At 42.9% G+C, this 20211-nt stretch overlaps 1 protein-coding gene across 2 annotated transcripts in view; it reads right to left on the reverse strand.

The window, feature by feature from the left end:
• Window positions 1-435: 435 nt before the first annotated feature.
• LOC126262510 (lachesin-like) overlaps window positions 436-20211 on the reverse strand; it is a 971377-nt gene continuing 951601 nt past the window's right edge. The window contains exons 10-11 of one of the 2 annotated variants that reach the window (XM_049959183.1): window positions 15310-15434; window positions 436-1298 (exon numbers count right to left, since the gene is read on the reverse strand). In XM_049959183.1, the coding sequence (XP_049815140.1) occupies window positions 15313-15434 (122 nt within the window). In that variant the 3' untranslated portion in view covers window positions 436-1298; window positions 15310-15312. The remainder of the gene's footprint in view (window positions 1299-15309; window positions 15435-20211) is intronic. The other variant, XM_049959182.1, reaches the window with a different exon arrangement.

Below are 20211 nucleotides of genomic sequence, written 5' to 3' on the forward strand. Positions count from 1 at the left end.
GTAGAATTTCATTAAGGAAGCAACTGAGCTTAAAATTGCCAGCCGTAGTTCGCGTCGCCAGCAATTCCTGTCCGTGTTACATGAGGCAGTACGGAGGTTTATTCCATCAACACGAGTATCTCCAGATTGAGTACCGAAGCTCTAGTCGAAGTCACTGACCTCTTCTAAACAGTAAGGTAACTTTACATTACGCTAATTCTTCATAGGTTTCAATCAGCAAGCTCATTAGTAGTTGCTTATTTCGTTGGAAGTCTATCTGAAGATACTATGATACATCTAGCACTCAAGTTCTTTGACCAACTGATTCAAAATAAATTGTAATCACTAATTTTCAAAATATTTATTTTACATATTAAACACATTTTATCACATACATCGTTACAAAAATTAATTAAAGAATTACGAATGATATAGTAAATCAGCTTATGTGCATGGAATATTGAAATTTATCAATCTTGAAACAGTGTTGTGATAAACAATATTTGTTTCTTTTCATGCTAGTAACATCAACATCTCAAATAAATAAATCTGGATCACACACTATATTGATTTTATGGAATTATGTTATTTATGAAAACATTCTTGCACTTCTCATAAATGGGTTCATTGAAGTGATTTAAAAAGGGACTCTTAAGAAAAATATGTTGATTAGTCAGGGAATGAAAAGTGGACTATTTTAGTACTTAACTCTTAGCGAAATTTCCCGATCTCAAGAACAATGCACGTTTTAACAAAAGTAACTCCTGCATCACAGAAAAACAGGCAGTGCTACTGTACACACATCAGAGTTCAATACGTTCAAATAAAATGGCGATCTAAAAGTAGACTGTGATGTGGCAGAAAAAACTCAAAGAACGAAAATGCTAAGGCACAAATGTCTTCAACTGGTAGTCTCTTGCCCAGGGAGTGTATGACGTAGCATGCAAAAACCTACTAAATTAAAGACGGAGAAAAGCTATTTTTGCTAAAACACTTTTGTCGTTCTTGGATTACAGATGATACAATTCTTCCACTTTCTGCAGAAATATTTTGGGTACACTGTTAGTCTGACAAATGGAGGTTCACAACTTTTACGATTCAGACGACACTGTTATTGTCTTCCTAAGCCATACGATTCAGCACTCGACGAGAAAGTAAACACCACACTGGTTAGGTACTGCGAAGTGTCGCCGTTATGCACAAGTAGACGGATGCTGGCAGCGGCGGCCGGCGGCGGTGGGAGAGAACACGTGGTTAACCAGCGCCAGCCGCGGTCGCCCCGCTGTGGTAACTATGGATCTTCCACCTTACGTGTTTACCTGCAACAACGAAACCAACCCACTGGACTCACCTTTTGTAATTGCTTTGTACAAACATGTGAAGACAATATTCGAGGCTGTTATTAACATTAAAATCTTGCGCTGTAGCTTGCACGGAAAACAGTTTGTTGTATAATATCAGCACAAAGCAACTAAAAGATATTGTTTTACTATATCGAAATTCCTTTAGACACATCGGTTATCATCTGACAGAACCTACGTACGGTTTAGGAACATCAAGGTACGATGGGCGTTCAATAAGTAACGCAGCACTTTTTTTTCTGAAACCAGGTTGCTTTTCTTCATCTACATCTACATTTATACTCCGCAAGCCACCCAACAGTGTGTGGCGTTGGGCACTTAATGTGCCACTGTCATTTCCTCCATTTCCTGTTCCAGTCGCGTATGGTTCGCGGGAAGAACGACTGCCGGAAAGCCTCCATGCGCGCTCGAATCTCTCTAATTTTACATTCGTGATCTCCTCGGGAGGTATAAGTAGGGGGAAGCAATATATTCGATACCTCATCCAGAAACGCACCCTCTCGAAACCTAGACAGCAAGCTACACTGCGATGCAGAGCGCCTCTCTTGCAGAGTCTGCCACTTGAGTTTGCTAAACATCTCCGTAGCCCTATCACGCTTACTACATAACCCTGTGATGGAACGCGCCGCTCTTCCTTGGATCTTCTCTATCTCCTACGTCAACCCGATCTGGTACGGATCCCACACTGATGAGCAATACTCAAGTATAGGTCGAACGTGTGTTTTGTAAGCCACCTCCTTTGTTGATGGACTACATTTTCTAAGGACTCTCCCAATGAATCTCAACCTGGTACCCGCCTTACGAACAATTTATTTTATATGATCATTCCACTTAAATCGTTCCGCATGCATACTACCAGATATTTTACAGAAGTAATTGCTACCAGTGTTTGTTCCGCTATCATATAATCATACAATAAAGGGTGCTTCTTTCTATGTATTCGCAATACAATACATTTGTCTATGTTAAGGGTCAGTGCCACTCCCTGCACCAAGTGCCTATCCGCTGCAGACCTTCCTGCATTTCGCTGCAGTTTTCTAATGTTGCAACTTCTCTGTATACTACAGCATCATCCGCGAAAAGCCGCATGGAACTTCTGACACTATCTACTAGGTTCATTTATATATATTGTGAACAGTAATGGTCCCATAACACTCCCCTGTGGCACGCTAGAGGTTACTTTAACGTCTGTAGACGTCTCTCCATTGAGAACAATCCTGTTTACGCAGGATTCCAGTACACCACATTATTCACCACTCTTTTGCCTACAAGTCACTATTTTTCAGCATAATCTACGTTAAATGCATCGGTCTTATGCCACCTTACTGGAAGAGCCTGTATACCAGTGTAGTACCACTCTACTGATCGAAGTTGGAGTCTGCGCTTCGCTGCATCAATAACCTCCACATCATCCATGTAATGATTCCCGCGGAGTGCATCTGCTTTTCAAAACACAGGTGGAAAGCGGAAAGCGAGGAACCCAGCGGGTACACACCTTTGAGTACCCCAACTGGTGGACAAGTGTATCAGGACTACCAACAGAGGCGTCCAGTTAACCAGAGAGATGTTTGATTGTGATCCGTCGATCACTTCGAATGAGAGTGTCCGCACGTTCCAACACTGCAGGAGTCACAACTGGGTGCGGCCGGCCGGCAAGCGGGAGATCGGACCGGTTTGTGCCACCTAGTTGCGATCACAGACGCCCCGCCCAACGACTCACTGTGGTTTTGTTCACTCCCATAGACATTCTGCAAGCGCCTATGGTTTTTCGACAAAAGAAACTCGGTGATAGCTTTCTCTTTGGAAGCCATCTTTGTTACAGTCACCATTATGAAGGCTACTTACAGCGCCGCCACCTATCGGAATTCGTGAATCTGTAGGGGCTTAGGGGCTGAAGCGGGCATATTCCACTATGCCCCACAGCAGATTGCCCATTCTTTCATCCCAAATTGGCCGAGAAAAAAATGCTTTGCATTACTTATTCAACGACTGGGTTGGATTGTTTGGGGGAAGAGACCAAACAGAAAGGTCATCGGTGTCATCCGATTAGGGAAGGACGGGGAAAGAAGTCGGCCGTGCCCTTTCAAAGGAACCATCCCGGCATTTGCCTGGAGCGATTTAGGGAAATCACAGGAAACCTAAATCAGGATGGCCCGACGCGGGATTGAACCGTCTTCCTCCCGAATGTGAGTGCAGTCTGCTAACCACTGCGCCACCTCGCTCGGTACTCAACGACTCTCGTGCAATTTTATTCTAAGAGTAAAGACAAAAGACGCAATCTTGAAAACCTGCAATCATGAAAACCATTAAGCTCTTACTTTAAAATTTTTAATTGTGAGTACTACATGCCTATAATTTTAAAATGTAATTCGTGATTACTTATCGCTGTGTACATATATGGCCGTAGGGTTACAAGAACGATAAACAAATAAACTAGTGTTACGACAATAAATGGTTCAAACGGATCTGAGCGCTATGGGACTTAACTTCTGAGGTCATTAATCCCCTAGAACCTAGAACTACTTAAACCTAATTGACCTAAGGAAATCACACACATCCATGCCCGAGGCAGGATTCGAACCTGCGACCGTAGCGGTCGCGCGGTTCCAGACTGTAGCGCCTAGGACCGCTCGACCACTCCTGCCGGCCATATGACAATAACTGCATTTCACATTCAGTCATAACATATCCCGCTTACGGTATTACATCGTAAGATTTGGAACTGAATTTAGGCTCCACAATACTTCCGTTTATGTACTACCATGCAGAGTTTATAGAACTGCCTGTGTCTCTGTTGAGTCACATTACGATCTTTACAGTCAGGACATTCACTCCATACTACAGGGTGCCCCAAAAGTCAACAAACATTTGAAAATATAAGACTTCACAGAATAATGTATGTAGAAAGGTGAAAACTGATGCATAAGCTTAAAATTACATGGGGTTTCATTGAAACCAAAAAACTGCATATAACAAACAACAGATGGCGCTTTGTATGCTACAAAAACAATAATTATCATAACTATTTATTTTCTGCTAAGATGATGCACTTTATAAGGAGTTCTTAGCATTTTGGCTGTCATTCATCAACAATGATGGTCAGCATATCAGAATGTAGTATGACAAAGAGACCCGGAGGTGTCAAAGGGCATATTAGGAGGACAATTACACAAAATCTATCCTTCAAAAAGAAGTGCGAAGGAAGTTAAATGAAAGAGAATGGAGGTTAAGCCATAATAAAGATTAAGCCTAATCCTCGAAAGTGTGCACTTAAAACTGCAGTGCAGCTGCTGCAAGAGTGCGATAACCAATAATTCAGTCATTCGTGCTGAGGTTCACCACAGAAGGAGAACGGCAAGGAAAAAATATACCTGAACAAAGTGAACAGATAGAAAAGGCTCCGTTAGCCAAGAACCACGTTAAGAAAGTTTCAGAGTGGTTCAATGATGCTGTATTTGATGATGAGGCCAAATTCACCGTCGCTTTAGAAGATAGAGGAAATCTATTCGTAGCTACCAATGTGAAGCACGTTCATCTGCGTATTAGAATGATGACAATCAAAACTTGTGCCAGACCGGGGCTCGAACCCGTACTTCCCGCCTTAGATTTAAGCGCTTCGGCTGTCCGTGCACAAATCACGGCCACAACCAGAGTTCCATACGACGTTGTCCTTGTGTCACTGCCTGCTACTCGTGCGTGACGTACACTGATGAACATAGCATTACCTCCACTGGCCGGCCGAAGTGGCCGAGTGGTTCTAGGCGCTACAGTCTGGAATCGCACGACCGCTACGGTCGCAGGTTCGAATCCTGCCTCGGGCATGGATGTGTGTGATGTCCTTAGGTTAGTTAGGTTTAAGTAGTTCTAATTCCTAGGGGACTGATGGCCTCAGAAGTTAAGTCCTATAGTGCTCATAGCCAATTGAGCCATTACCTCCACTGCCCATAGAGAGGTTGAATGCCTCCTGGTGGTGTTTCGAGCAGGTGTAAGAAGCGGAAGAGAGACAAATGTGCATTCATTATAGCGAAGATACGGGCCGGAAGTGCTGAAATCCAGTGGCTGTGAGCACTATGGGACTTAACATCTATGGTCATCAGTCCCCTAGAACTTAGCACTACTTAACCCTAACTAACCTAAGGAAAGCACACAACACCCAGTCATCACGAGGCAGGGAAAATCCCTGACCCCGTCGGAAATTGAAACCCAGTTATATAAGCGGTTCTGGCAAAGGGCACATTGTTGTGGCGCTTCGACTGGAAACGAGAATCTCTTAGACGGCGAAGTTTGTCAGCTGTTTGCGTACATTCAATGAAATTTTATGTGGTTGTTAACTTTACATGCGGAAAACACAAATATTGAACACGTGGAGTGTGTCACATTGTGTACGTTTTTACGGGTAATATTAAAGAACTACGTGAAACGGAACCGACTGGTGTTAGGAAAGAGGAATAGAACGTATAGATTTCTTTGCAAATGTTCTCGTAAAACTGTTTTATGTTCTTTGAGCACATAATGACTGAAAACAGTCGTAGTTGCATTTATATAACTGAACTGTTTATCTCAGCCTCAATTATTTTATTCATTTCCCGCTGCATTTCAAAAGAATATGCCGATACTGTCGGTACAAATAGTAAGTGCAAACTGATAGCATTGAGAAAACTGTAGCCCGTTAGGAAATAATTTGAACTCCAGATGACACATTAGATCGTACGTACTGTTTACATGGCGTCTACTGATAGACAAACGTTTGCTACATCTTTGACAGATGCAAATGTATGTGCTACAAATAGAGCACGGATAATGTTGGCTACATCACTATACTGTTTTAAACACAAACGCGAGGCCATCAGTGCAACACCGTAATTTAAAGCACATAGGTCCGATTTGTAACTTAGAATGAAGAAGCTCATTCGCAATCACTTAGCCACCCAAACATATTCAGGCGGCGCGCGTGAATCGCCACCATAAATGTAAATGTAATAATATACAGCAGAGACCATACAAAGTATGGGTTCAGTTCGCTCGCGTGGTTGGCCGTGTGGTCTGACGCACGGCTTTCCGGGCGAGAAGGAGCGCCTGGTCGCCGGCACGAATCCACCCGGCGGATTTGTGTCAAGGTCCGGTGAACCGACCAGTCTGTGGATGGTTTTTAGGCGGTTTTCCATCTGCCTCGGCGAATGCGGGCTGGTTCCCCTTATTCCGCCTCAGTTACACTATGTCGGCGACTGCTGTGCAAACAAGTTCTCCACGTACGCGTACACCACCATTACTCCACCACGCAAACATAGGGGTTACACTCGTCTGGTGTGAGACGTTCCCTGGGGGGTCCACCGGGGGCCGAACCGCACATTAACCCTGGGTTCGGTGTGGGGCGGCGGAGGGATTAAGTGAACTGCGGTAGTCGTCGTGGGGTTATGGACCACTGAGGCTGCGGGGTTGAGAGGGGGGGGGGGCAGAGCCTCTCCGTCATTTCTAGGCCCCCGGTTAACATACGATAGAATACAATACAAATGGTTCAGTTCACAGCTTGTTGGATATGATGACTGTTGAGCCGGCGTGTGGCTCATACCATGACCTGTTATTTAATTTCATTCGTTTTATTTCTAGATTTTAACAATTTTTACTTGACAAGTCCTGATCATAGGGGGCCAGCATATTTAATAATGTATACAATGATGTGCGCTGACAGCATATTTTCGTTCGACAAATGTTCGTTCGCTTCATCATTTGGTGTTTCTCCAGTGGGAAATTTTCAGTTATATGTACTTCTGAAGAAGACGGGTTTACATCCGTCGAAACCAAGGTTAAAGTTTGAATAAAAGCACCTCTTGTAGCAACTGGCTGGCTGCTTTGGATTCAGTTACTGATTGTTAATATCTTTATGTTCTGAAAAGTGCTATTGAATGTAGTAAGTGGCGGAATACAACAGGATTTAATCATCGAATTCTGTTATACGGTTAAAGTGCAGTATATCTGAAAATCACAATAAAGGTATTAATGTGGCCTGTTCTATTGTCCCAGCGCTTAAAGTCCTCATCAAATAACGCTGACATTGAACATCGAACGCTGTCAGGATTAGGGTCTAACATCCATTCGACGAATAGATCATTAGAGACGCAGACCGAGATCGGGTTACGAAAGATGGAAAGAGAAATCGGCAGATTTCTTTTCAAAGCAACCATCCCGATAGTTGCCTTTAGTTATTTGAGTAAAATGTGGAAAATTTCAATCAGGGTCTTATGACGGGGATCTGGACCATCATCCTCTGCTTCTCACTGTGTGAGACGACTTTCTGGTGTACTTTTCCGAGGCCAGAAGCGCCACGTCACGTGACTCAGTTTGAATCTCAGAACCGTTGGATACAGCGCCTATGCAGTTAGTGTGTCTGCGGTCGCGGAGCCGAGAGGACGACAGTTTGATTGATACACAGTAGTTTAGTTTAGTTTCTGTTTTCGAACATCCTTACGTGAGGAAATGAATTGTGCCAGGGTGTTTTAGTATGTTGACTAGTGTTTACTAATTTACTTATAGTTCCACCCTCAGATTATCGTTCCTGCCCAGCAGCTTATCGTTTGTACACATGTTATACGAGGTGCGACAATAAAGTAATGAGACTGATGTGAAAAAAATGTTGCTTAAAGTTTCAGTGAAGTTTAATGTTGTCTCCTTCAAATTAGTTCCCTTCCCTTCTGATTGCACACACTTTATCCAGCGCTTCTGCCATTGATGGTAACATTTCTGGAACTCATCGTCTCTAGTATCCTCCGAGAACCTCGTCACAGCTTTTTGGACGTCTTGTGTTGTTTGAAAATGTTGTTCCTTGACCACCGTTTTGACTCTTGGGAATAGCGATATCTGGTGAATATGGTATCTGTAGTAGTACTGAAATTTTTTTTGAGGTTAAAAATTGCTGTACAGACAGATCAGTATGGGATTGCTCATTATCGTGATGCAGAATCAAATTATGAGCAATGTGCGCACGGAGACGAAGAAATCTTTTACGAAGTCTTTCTAAAATTTCTTTGTAGTAATATTGGTTAACTGTTTGTCCAGGAGGCACCCACTCTTTATGAATAATTCCCTTGGAATCAAAGAAGCACACAAGCATGCATTTCACTTTTGATATTGACATGCGAGGTTTTTTTGGTCTGGGTGATCCCTTTGAGCACCATTGCGAACTTTAGCGTTTTGTCTCTGGATCGTACTGAAAAAAAAAACAAGTTATATCACCAGGGATAACACGACTCAACAATTCTGGATTGATTTCCGTTTGCTCTAAGAGATCGGCTGCCAAATTTTTCCGTGTTTCTCGCTGTTGCGATGGGAAATTTTTGGGGACCATTTTTGTACAAATGTTTCTCATACCAAGATCTTCAGTTATTATTAGACGAACCGATTCTCAATTGATGTTCAGTTCTTCTGCAATCGTTTTTACGGATAATCTTCGATCAGATAGTACGAGTTCACGCTCCCTGGTCAAGCTGACAGCCGTCCGTGAGGCTGATGGTCGTCCACTGCGGTCTTCATCTTCAACATTCGTTCTGCGTTCACTAAACATTTTATGCCAACGAAAAACTTGAGCTCTTGATATAATCTCCTCCCCAAAAGCCTTCTGAAGCTTTGTCCTCGCGTTTTCACCCAATTAAACGCAAAATGGAATTGCGTACCATTGCGCAATATTATGCGGTTCCATTTCCGTGACAAGAGACACAAACACGTGTTAACTTACTACAGCACAACTCACGACTGAGCATTTGCATCGATGTGCTGCTTGGACTAGCATCAGCTTATAGACCAAGGTCAAGCCTGCAGGGTTGCCCCATCTTGCAAAGAAAATCAGTCTCATTATTGTCGCACCTCGTTTACGGTGTTTTATTTAGTCGGATTCTTACTTATGATTAGAAGTAAAAAATAGTTGCTTATTTAGCTGACTGCAGTAGCGTTACTTTCTCTTATTGTGAGTTTGTCTGCTTTTTTGTGTTCAGCGAGTTCAGTTTGTTGGTTTAATGTAGAATTACCTATTTCTCAGATAATGATGAAATATGGATAGGGACTGCGCCTGCTGTGTATGGATGCAGCGGGAATTGGCCCCTGCCTATAAACAGTTGGTAACTGTGTCAGCCATGGTCGACAGGCTTCAGGCTTCTGCCCTAGGCTGCAGTGGCACCTGACCCGAATGCTGTGTCACCTCTGCAGCCTATAGCGGTTTATGGTGCTGCGTCCTCCGATTCGTACGTCCCAGCCAATCGTCACTTACCTGACAATGGATGGCGAACAGTGGCAGGGTCGCGAATTGCTGGGCAGAAGGCGAAAGTGGGTACCATCCACAAGGCTGTCCCCGTATACCTTAATAGCAGGTCGGATGTATTGCCTACTGTTGAAAGTACTTCTGAACCAGCACGGGAAGCATCGCCTGTTGGGACAGGGCCAATCTTCCTGACAGGCCGAGACAATCGCAGAGGGTCGGACTGCTTACCATTGGGACATCCAGTGTTAGGCCGGTGATGGTGGTGGCAGGTCCAGAAAAAGGGGTTGTATCCGCTTTGTTTCCATTCTTAGGGATCTCGTGCGAGATGTGCCAGCAGTGATTTCAAATCGTGGCTTGTGTAGGCGTGAATGACCTCCTGGGTTCAGAGACAATCCCTCGCTCCTATACCTGGCTGACTGATTTGACGAAGACTCACCCGCAGTTTGGTAGCACAGCTATCGTTATACAGCATCATTCCCAGTTCACAGCAGACTGGAAGGTCAAAGCCAGAGGCTAAGACGATACTGCGACAGTATCAGATACAAATTTCACTATCACTGTTATCTCGTGGAGAATTGGTGGGTGCTTATTAATAGGTCAGTGGGAGCGGTGTGCTAACCACACGCCTCTACTATCCGAACCCCCAGCTGAGAATCACACGGCGGTCAGATAGTCTTGATGGGCCTCTTGTGGCCTAAAGACGGAATGCTTTTATTAATAGGTCAGACATGAACTACGGATAGCAAGTGGCTACTAGGGTATTGTGGTAAGTGTGGAGCGCACTTTTTTTTTGTTATAGAAATTCCCTATAGGCCAGATAAGAAGCATGCCAATTCAAGAGAAGGTAGATTTTTTCACAACAGTTTGCGGAAATGAAATTTTTACATAATGTTACTCCTATTAATTGCAGGAGCTACTACGGGCAGATCGTTAAACTGATCTCGCTTATAAATGATAACATTGCCCCCACGGCACTAGGGATGGAGAGCTGGAAGAAACCAGTTGTCAGTGGGAACGAAATTATGAATTCCGATTTTAATGTGTATCGCAAAGATAAGTTGAACGCTAGTGGTGGAGGCGTGTTTACGGCAAGAAAAAATACGATTCTAATGTAGAATACTTCGGGTGAAGACAAATACAGAAGGTGGATAAAACATTGCCATCGGATGCCTTTATAGACCCACCTGACTCAGTGAACAATACTGTTAGAACAATTGAGGGGAAAAATCGAAGAATATTTCACGCAAGTTTCAAAATGGTTCAAATGGCTCTGAACACTATGGGACTAAACATCTATGGTCATCAGTCCCCTAGAAGTTAGAACTACTTAAACCTAACTAACCTAAGGACTTCACACAACACCCAGTCATCACGAGGCAGAGAAAATCCCTGACCCCGCACGCAAGTTTCCTGGTCATGTCATAGTATTGGGTGGAGACTTCAACTTACCAACTACAGACTGGGAAACTCAAGGGAGAAATGTTCCTGACGATTGGAAAAAAAGCACAGGTTATTCCCGTTTTCAAGAAGGGTCTGTTGTAAGCTCAAGGGATTAGGGCATGTAGTAAGGACAGAGAATCGTGTGAAGTTGTTTTAAATACGTTTTCCGAAAATTACGTTGAGCAGTTACCCAGAGAACCGGCTCGAGAAGGTAACATCTTATATGTGCCGGTGACAAGAACATTTTTAAGCAGCATATAACATGGAATCGGTCATCAGAAGGACGTTATAGCATCATGATATTACTGAATACGACTATAAGAAGGAAAACGAGAAAATCTTTCCGCTTAGCAAGAGTAAGAAGAAGCAGATTTCAGATTACATGACAGGTCAGTAAGGAAATTACATCCCCAGCGCTTATAATGCTGAGTGTCAGTGGACAAATTTCTCGAGCATTAACAATGATCAGTGACAATGAGCAAAGTTCAAGAATACTGTACAAAACACTTCACACAGTTGTATTTCGGGCAAAGTTTTCAGGGACGGAAAGACCCACCATCGTTAAACAGCCATGTTGCAAAACAGTTATGAAAGCAAAGAGAACTTCACTGCAAATTTAAACGTCGCAAAAACCTCACAAACGATCAAAAATGAAACCAATCCAAAATTAGCATTAGGAGAACCATGCGTGAATCATTCAACAAATTCGAAAGTAGCATTCTGTCTACCGACTTGACAGAAAATCCTAAGAAGTTTTGGTCATACGTTAAATCAATAAACAGATTGAAGCCATCTGTCCAGACGCCCTTTGACCATGACGGCACTGAAACAGAGGACGACACTGAAATGGGCGAAGTACTAAACGCATTTGTCCAAAATTGTTTAACAGAGGAAGGTCCCACCGTAGTTCCTCCTTTAAATCGTCGGACGAACTGCAGAATGTTTGGTATTGAAACAAGTGATCCAGGGATAGAAATGCGACTAAAATCGCTCACGCTCAGCACTAGATCTGACGGCGTACCAATACGATTCTACATAGAGTGTGTGAGAGAATTTGCCTCTCTTCTAAGAGCAGTGTACAGTAGGTCCCTGCAGAAGGGAAATGTTCCTGATGATTGAAAAAAAGCACGGTTATTCACGTTTTCAGGAAGCATCGTCGAACAGACGCGTAAAGCTACACGGCTATGTCTCCGACGTCGGTGTGTTGTAGAATTGTAGAACATGTTTTATGTTCACGTGTTATGACACCTCTGGAGACCAAACCTCTCCTCTGTGGGAATCAAAACAGCGGTCGTGTGAGACAAAACTCTTTCTGTTCTTCCACCAGACTCAGAAACCAGTAGAAATAGACGCCCAGGTGGATACCGTGTTCCTTCACTTCCGGAAGGCATTCGATACAGTTGCGCATTGCTACATTATGAACAAAATAGGAGTATCAGACCACTGTGTGACTGCAGAGTTTCAACCAGAACACAGCATGTCATTCTGAATCGAGCGATGTCCTCAGAAGTAATAGTAACTTTGGGCGTGCCCCTAGAAAGTGTTATACGACCATGACATTTGACAATATATATAAACGATACTGTAGACAGCATTGGAAGTGCCATGAGGCTTTTCACAGATGATGCTACGCAGGAAGAAATGCTGAGGATGAACGCTTGGTGCAGAGTGTGGAAATTGATCGTCAACATAAACAAGTTGAATGGCCAAGTAAAATTAATCGCAGGAGAGGTAGATGCCAGACTGAGATTAACTAGAGAAACCTCAGGAAATGTAGTCCACTATCAAAGCAGGTAGCTTGCAAAACTCTCGTACGACCAATACTTCAATATTGATAGTCAGTAAGGGATAGATGGAAGAAGCAAGAAGCTCTAAAGAAGAGCAAAATGTTTCGTTACACATTCTGTTGGTAAGCACGAAAGCGTCACCGAGGTGATCAATCAACTCCACTGGCAGACGCTGTAACAGAGGCGTTCTGCCTTGCGGTGTTCTTTAGTGCTAAAGTTCGGTGATCGTACGTTCCTAGAAGAATCAACAAATATAACGCTGCCTCCAACGTACACCTCGCGAAAAAATACTAGTATTTAAAATTAGATGAATTCGAGCCCACTGAGAGGCATGGCGGCAATCGTTCTACCGGCGAACTATTCGCAACTGGAACAGGTGAGGGGAGAAAGTGACAGTAGTACACAAAGTATCCTCAGCCACGTACCGCAGGGAGGCTTGCGGGGTATAGGTGTAGATGTGGATGTAGACTTATAATATAGAAAGACAGGGAACGTGAGCAGAGTTATTTTCACTTTGATCTGCAGGACAGAAAAGAGCTAATATTTCCGGCAAAAGCACACATCAAAATAAGTTTTGCATCACCTCGGTTCCGAGATTTCCGGAACCTGTACAGGAAATTCGAGTTTGTGTTAAACTTACTGGTATAAAATACTCGTATAAAACAGAGATGGAAAGGACAGCAACAGGAAGAAGTTGATCATGGCATCTAGACACCCCATAGATCGATCACTAAAAAAAATTTTGGGTTCCCTTAAACCACCACTGCGGATACGCCGTAAGCGAGATTTGCAGCTAATCTGCAGTTTTCACAGAACGAAAATAGAGGTGTGGAAGTAACTTGCATAATATTGAAGCCAAGAATGAAAGGGGATTTTAAAGCACCGCATGTTTAGTCTCATTAGTATGAAATGAACAGTGAACATAATTTGAATCACAATGTCATCTTTATACGGCTCTACTGGAAGTTTTACAATATGATTATCGTATGCCACACAAGAACTATAGAATGTGTGGTATCTCCGTCCACAGAAACTGCGAGTGCGTGTGCTTCTTTCACCAGGTACATTCAATATGATGACCGTCAGTTGTAAATTTAGTTTACAAGTTTCTTTGTTTAGCACATAACGATCGATGCACATTCAGAGATCGTTTGAGAGGAAAAGCTTGTACAGCTTATTTAGTCATGTGTCTCACATAATCGGGTACAGTCGGTATGTCATCATAATCAGTTATCTGCTATATTAGCAGGTCCTTTGCCTCTCCATTTTCTGCGATCCATTGCTTCCTTCTTAAGGCTGCTGTATGTTGTACCGTCCATCATGTCATCCAGTATCTGGAATCTCTTCCTTCCTCGCTTCCTTTTCCCTTTTACATAACCTTCTAAAACTGTTTTTATCAGTCCGTCATTCTTTCTTAATATATGCCCAATCCAATTTCTTTTTCTTCTCTTTATTACATCTAGTAACTTTTCTCTCCCACTCTTCTCAGTACCTCTTCATTTTTTACTCTGTCCATCCAACTTATTCTTTCCATCTTCCGCCATGTCCAGATCTCAAAACCCTCCAGCCTTTCTTTGTCTTTTTTCCTCATAGTCCATGTTTCAGCGCCATATAGAAGAACACTCCATACAAGACATTTTATGAGTCTCTTTCTGAGTTCTATGTCCAGACCGCTGCAGAAGATTCTCCTTTTCTTATAAAACGCCTCTTTTGCCATTGCTATCCTTGTTTTAATTTCTAAGGTGCACTTCCAGTCGGTGTCTATCCTGCTTCCAAGATACTTAAAATTTTGCACCTGTTCTAGTGTTTCTCCATTCAGCACAATTTTTATTTCATTATTTCCTCCTATTGCCAATACTTTTGTTTTATTTGTGTTAATTTTCATTCCATATTTTTTTTCCGTTACTTGCAATGGTGTCCACCAAATCCTGTAATTCTTTTTTCCCTGTGGCTAGAAGGACCATGTCATCAGCAAATCTCAAGCACCCTACTCTTCTTCCTCCAATTTCTACTCCTTTGTCATCTAATGAGCATTGGTCAATCGTATTTTCCAAGTACAGGTTGAAAAGAGTAGGTAATAAACAGCATCCTTGTCTTACTCCTTTCACTAGTCTGATCCAGTTTGTACTTTCTCCTCTCACTTTAACTGAAACTTTTTGATTACGGTTTATAAGTCTTCTGGTATAAGTCGGTATGTAGTCGTAAACAATAACCTTTGTCTTTCTCCGCTCGTGGTATTATAGAGGGACAATATAAAGCAATAACTGGATAAATATACGAAGCGATGCGGACGAAACAAGTGGCATATACATCACATACTGGCAATTACAAAGGATTCCTCGAATCTGGCGGAAATAGATTTCTGAGAACGATTATTTAGAAAAGACGAATTAGATATGTTTGAGTGTTTATGAATCTGGAAGCGGGAGAAGTGGAGGGATGGGGTTAAAGGGAGTAGCTGATAATGGAGAGTAATTGGAGAGTTCGCTCTCACCTGCTATACAAGGATAAGAGAGCACGCGGAACCCATTAGGACGACTGCTGCACCCAGCCGGTGCCACAGAGGAGCCGCTTCGCTGTTGGCGTTCGCGATGAGTCCCAGGTCCTGGACTTCAGGTTCTGCAACAGACACAGGTATTTACATCACTGTAATGGTTCAAATGGCTCTGAGCACTATGAGACTTAACTTCTCAGGTCATCAGTCCCCTAGAACTTAGAACTATTTAAACCTAAGTAACCTAAGGACATAACCCACATCCATGCCCGAAGCAGGATTCGAACCTGCGACCGTAGCGGTCGCGCGGTTCCAGACTGTAGCGCCTAGAACCGCTCGACCACCCCGGCCGAACCACTGTAATGTATCACCACAAACTTAACAACAACTTCCTTTCCTGATTGAAAATACAAAATCTATTCACCACAATTCTGAAAAAACTGTATGATGCAGACCATGGTATTCGTATTTATTCATCTGATTGTAAATAGAAGGACAAGCAATTTATTTACAGCCATTTGTTTGCTGTGTAGTTCAAAAATGGTTCAAATGGCTCTGAGCACTATGGGACTCAACTGCTGAGGTCATTAGTCCCCTAGAACTTAGAACTAATTAAACCTAACTAACCTAAGGACATCACAAACATCCATGCCCGAGGCAGGATTCGAACCTGCGACCGTAGCGGTCTTGCGGTTCCAGACTGCAGCGCCTTTAACCGTGCTGTGTAGTGATGTTAACTACAACAATGTAAAATTTGAAGAACTTTATTCCTCGCAAGACGTCCAAGCATTGGCCTCAATGTGAGGAATAAATTTCTGAGACTGTACGTCTAGAGTACAGCATTGTATGTGTGGTGTCACCGCTAGACACCACACTTGCTAGGTGGTAGCTTTAAATCGGCCGCGGTCCATTAGTACATGTCGGACCCGCGTGTCGCCACTGTGTGATCGTAGACCGAGCGCCACCACACGGCAGGTCTAGAGAGACGGACCAGCACTCGCCCCAGTTGTACGGACGACATTGCTAGCGACTACACGTACGAAGCCTTTCTCTCATTTGCCGAGAGACAGTTAGAATAGCCTTCAGCTAAGTCCATGGCTACGACCTAGCAAGGCGCCATTAACCATATCTGGAGAGAGTCTCACTTGTATTATCAAGAGCGATGTACCGCAAGTGAATAAAAGTTAAGTATACGAGAAGCTCCGTTCTTTTCGTTATAGCTTTCATCACGTATCCTGTTTCAGACTTAACGCAAGACGGCGAGAGTTGACGCGTGCCCTTCCGGCTACTTCTCAGTGTGGCGTAGCTAGCTTGTTACGCCACAACAGTATGTAAGTGAGTCATTATTTGCGGGAGAAAAAGAAAAAAAATAATAGAATAGAACCGTTGGGCTTTGTGGAAATACGCTCAAAATTATACTGTTTGACAGGATAAGAAATTGGAAGGTTCCCTACTGAATCGTCAATAATAGAAACTGAGGAAAAGCACTCTCTAGATGAATGGACAGTTCGTAAAATCTATTTAGACGTCAGTGAAAAATTGCAGTGGTAGAAGAGAAAGCCGCATAGGGTAATCCCATGAGAGAAGAATGGTATTGTAGTCCAAAAAATAATGGGGGGCGTTAGAAGTAAGTGCAACACTGGGACTAGGACGGTGACACTGGACATTAAAATTTATATTTTAACTGGGTGTCGGCCATGGCCAAGTGGAGCATTTTGATTCCATAACTATCACTAACATTCATTTAAAAGAAGTTTAGATACGAACAACGAAACACAATTTAGATTTATCATGAATCGGCTCTGGGTACACTTGCTAACACTCAATACCCGGTACAGCTTCTAGCTTTCCTGAAACTGATTCTGGACCAATACTTCTGTCTGTGGTGCTGGACAGGCTCCTAGGTATGCCTACGAAGAACGTAACTTTTTCTCTACTCTAGGTGCGAAATACATACATCGCGAAGGAGTTATGCAAATTGGTCACAAACTGACGTTCATATAGCTACCGATGAAAAATACAAGGTTGTGAACCTTGCTGGCCAATGCGTAAAATATGTGACACTGCAACGCAATTTCTCTGTGCAGTTGGCACGGGTAGTAAACAGGGCACGTGTCAATACCAGGATATAAAGTCTTCGCAAATCTCGTTCCTTGTACTAAGACGGACAGCAACTACACTTCGCAAACAGCTGCATGAAAAGTATTCGCAGACGTCGGCATTTTAGGAACGGTATAGACCGCACATCGAAGGAAGGATGGGAGAACAGAGCATAGCGTCCTGTCGACCACAAGGTCGTTACAGGCGGAGCAAAAATCATCTTTGGGATTATCTGGAAGGCATTCGGCCATTTGTTTTCATTTGTCTTACCGATTTAGGGAGACATCTGAAAACCTGAATTTGGATCGCCATCCTCCAGAATACGAGTCCTGCGTCTTAATCACCCTGCTACCCCTGCTGGGCCCTTGTTTGTAGCTCAAGTCATGATCTAAATCCAGAATGGATCGATAATTAAATGTGGTAAAATACTCAACAAATAAAGCTGAATACGGTACGGCCTGACCTTCAGAAGCAACAAATTTAACTGCAAAAGTTTCTTAATAACGTTAGTGAACTGCAAGTTTGTCTAATAAAGTGGACTCGCAATCCGGAGGAAAGAATTTCAAACCCCATCCAGAATTAAAATTGCCGTGTTCAACCTAAGGCTGTGATCACTATTGGCACCGACGTTGGAGATTCCTCCGACAAGCGACGTCGGCCGCAGACGGCCTGTCTATTTATCAAATCAGTACTGCAGTAAGTGTGCTGTCTCAGTACAACCGATTTCAGTACCCGAACATCAGACTTTGGACGAACGGTCGGCAAAATTCAAAAGAGTTGGATTGTGAGAAATTCATAAACTTACTGTGTTAGTACAGGGAAACGGAAATTTTGGGATCCTGAGGACGGTCAATATATAACAGCGTATATCTCGGAATACATTGTCTGAAATGGCTACTTTATCGCGAACTTGAAGTGCTACATTGTGAAATAGTTTGTAAAAAGTAATTCGTTATTTTTATAATGAAATGTTGTCATTCTATTGTCATTTCAGATCTTGAACACCATTTCTTTATCACCTGGGAAATATATCTGAAGCACAAGAGGTTCGAGTCCACCCTCGGGCATAGGTGTGTGTGTTGTTCTTAGCATAAGTTAATTTAAATTAGTGTAAGTAGTGTGTAAGTCTAGGGGCCGATGACCTCAGCAGTTTGGTCCCTTAGGAATTCACACTCAATTGAACATTTTTTTGCTTACTAAAACTGATAGCATTAATAGAAGGATGCAGATGGTTTGCGAGTGAATTCAGTTTAAAAACTGTTCCCTGCTCATCATATTACCTCACCAGGCCTAGTGTGACGTCCTGTACCGAGTGGTACTTTGCTAGAACTGAAGTTAATAAGAGATGTTGAACAAATTCAGTTTTTAGAACAAGGAACCATATGGTTACAATCAAAGCTGCTCAGATAGACCCAACGGGAGCTGTAATTATCGTATGGGAGGGAATTTAGGTAGATATTCTAATGCGTTAATGCGTAACGGATTTACGCTGGATACAATAGGTCCAATGTTGGCCACCAGATTGAAGTCTGGCGCTTAGAATGCAAGAAAGACCTATAGAAATGTTTCCATATGTAATCGATTAGCTACGCGTCTGGGCAGAAAAGGTCAAAAAAGTGCGAAAGGCACAATGTTGATTTTGTTATATACCGCCGCTTACACAGTTTGTTCAATACGAGCACTGGAGACGCTGACAAGATCCTGTACAGCGCCAGATTTGCTCCGGTGTCCAAAGTTAGAACTATTTTCTCCATTGTAAATCGGATGCACATAAACGAATTAGCATATCTGCCAAGTTTCACTGCCATATGATAGCAACAACCCACACTGGACCTCTATCAGTAGCTGCACTTCCGTTAAAATCACCTGCTACCTTGTTCAAAAAATTTAAGTCGTTCTATGTTTTAACTTCAGTTGTATTAGAAGCGCCACTCAGTAGACGATCTCACACTACGAATGGTGAGGTAGTATAATGAACAGTATACATGTTTTAAATTGGGCTCGTTCGCAAGCCATCTATATTCTTCAAGAAATTAAGAAGGATTAATTAAATTATGCTATTCTAAGGCTGCGAAAAGCACTTTTCCAAGCTGGGTTTTTTCTTAGTGTCACCAAGTATCATTTAGAGTTTGTAATATAAGGTTTCTTTCTTCATTCTCATGTATTCGTAAGACTGGTCTGGTTGTTCCAGTAACTGAGGAAAGAATGTATGGTTTTCGTCACGTTCTTCTCGAGGTCGATGCAGTAATACGTGCAAAATAGCGAAGGGCGGGATGAATGGCTCGTCAGAAGCTTTGTAGCATGCACCCCGCCACAAGCTTATGAATGAGGTCGGACGCAGCGTGACCAAGCTGCCACTCGATGTTTCCGCGTGACCTCTGGCGATGGCGTCTCACGATCGTTGCCGGAGCCTTTGTGTCCGCAGCCTAAGTCGATTAATATGAATACTGTGATGACTGACACCCTGAAGGACGCAAGTGATTTCGTCCTCAGCACTAGTCATAATCTCGACGTCGATAGTGCGTGAAATCCTAACCTGCTTGTTCTTTCAGTTTCCTATCGCAATAAACACTTGAGAGGTACTTTCTTTGACACCATTACCGACCAGGAGACGTGAAAGCAATATCTCGAATGTGACCAAAGAAGACATGGAGCTTCAACGGAACAATTGAAAGAGAGGAAACTGGAAAGGTTCGTATACAGAACAATACGAAATACGTTTCAATAACCATTAGACGCATTGGCACAGTTATAATTTTTCGCGGTTTGCTAACCTCCTGACAAGGCTCCTGGAATAATTGC

The sequence above is a fragment of the Schistocerca nitens genome, chromosome 6 (assembly GCF_023898315.1).
Source record: "Schistocerca nitens isolate TAMUIC-IGC-003100 chromosome 6, iqSchNite1.1, whole genome shotgun sequence".
NCBI lineage: Eukaryota > Metazoa > Arthropoda > Insecta > Orthoptera > Acrididae > Schistocerca > Schistocerca nitens.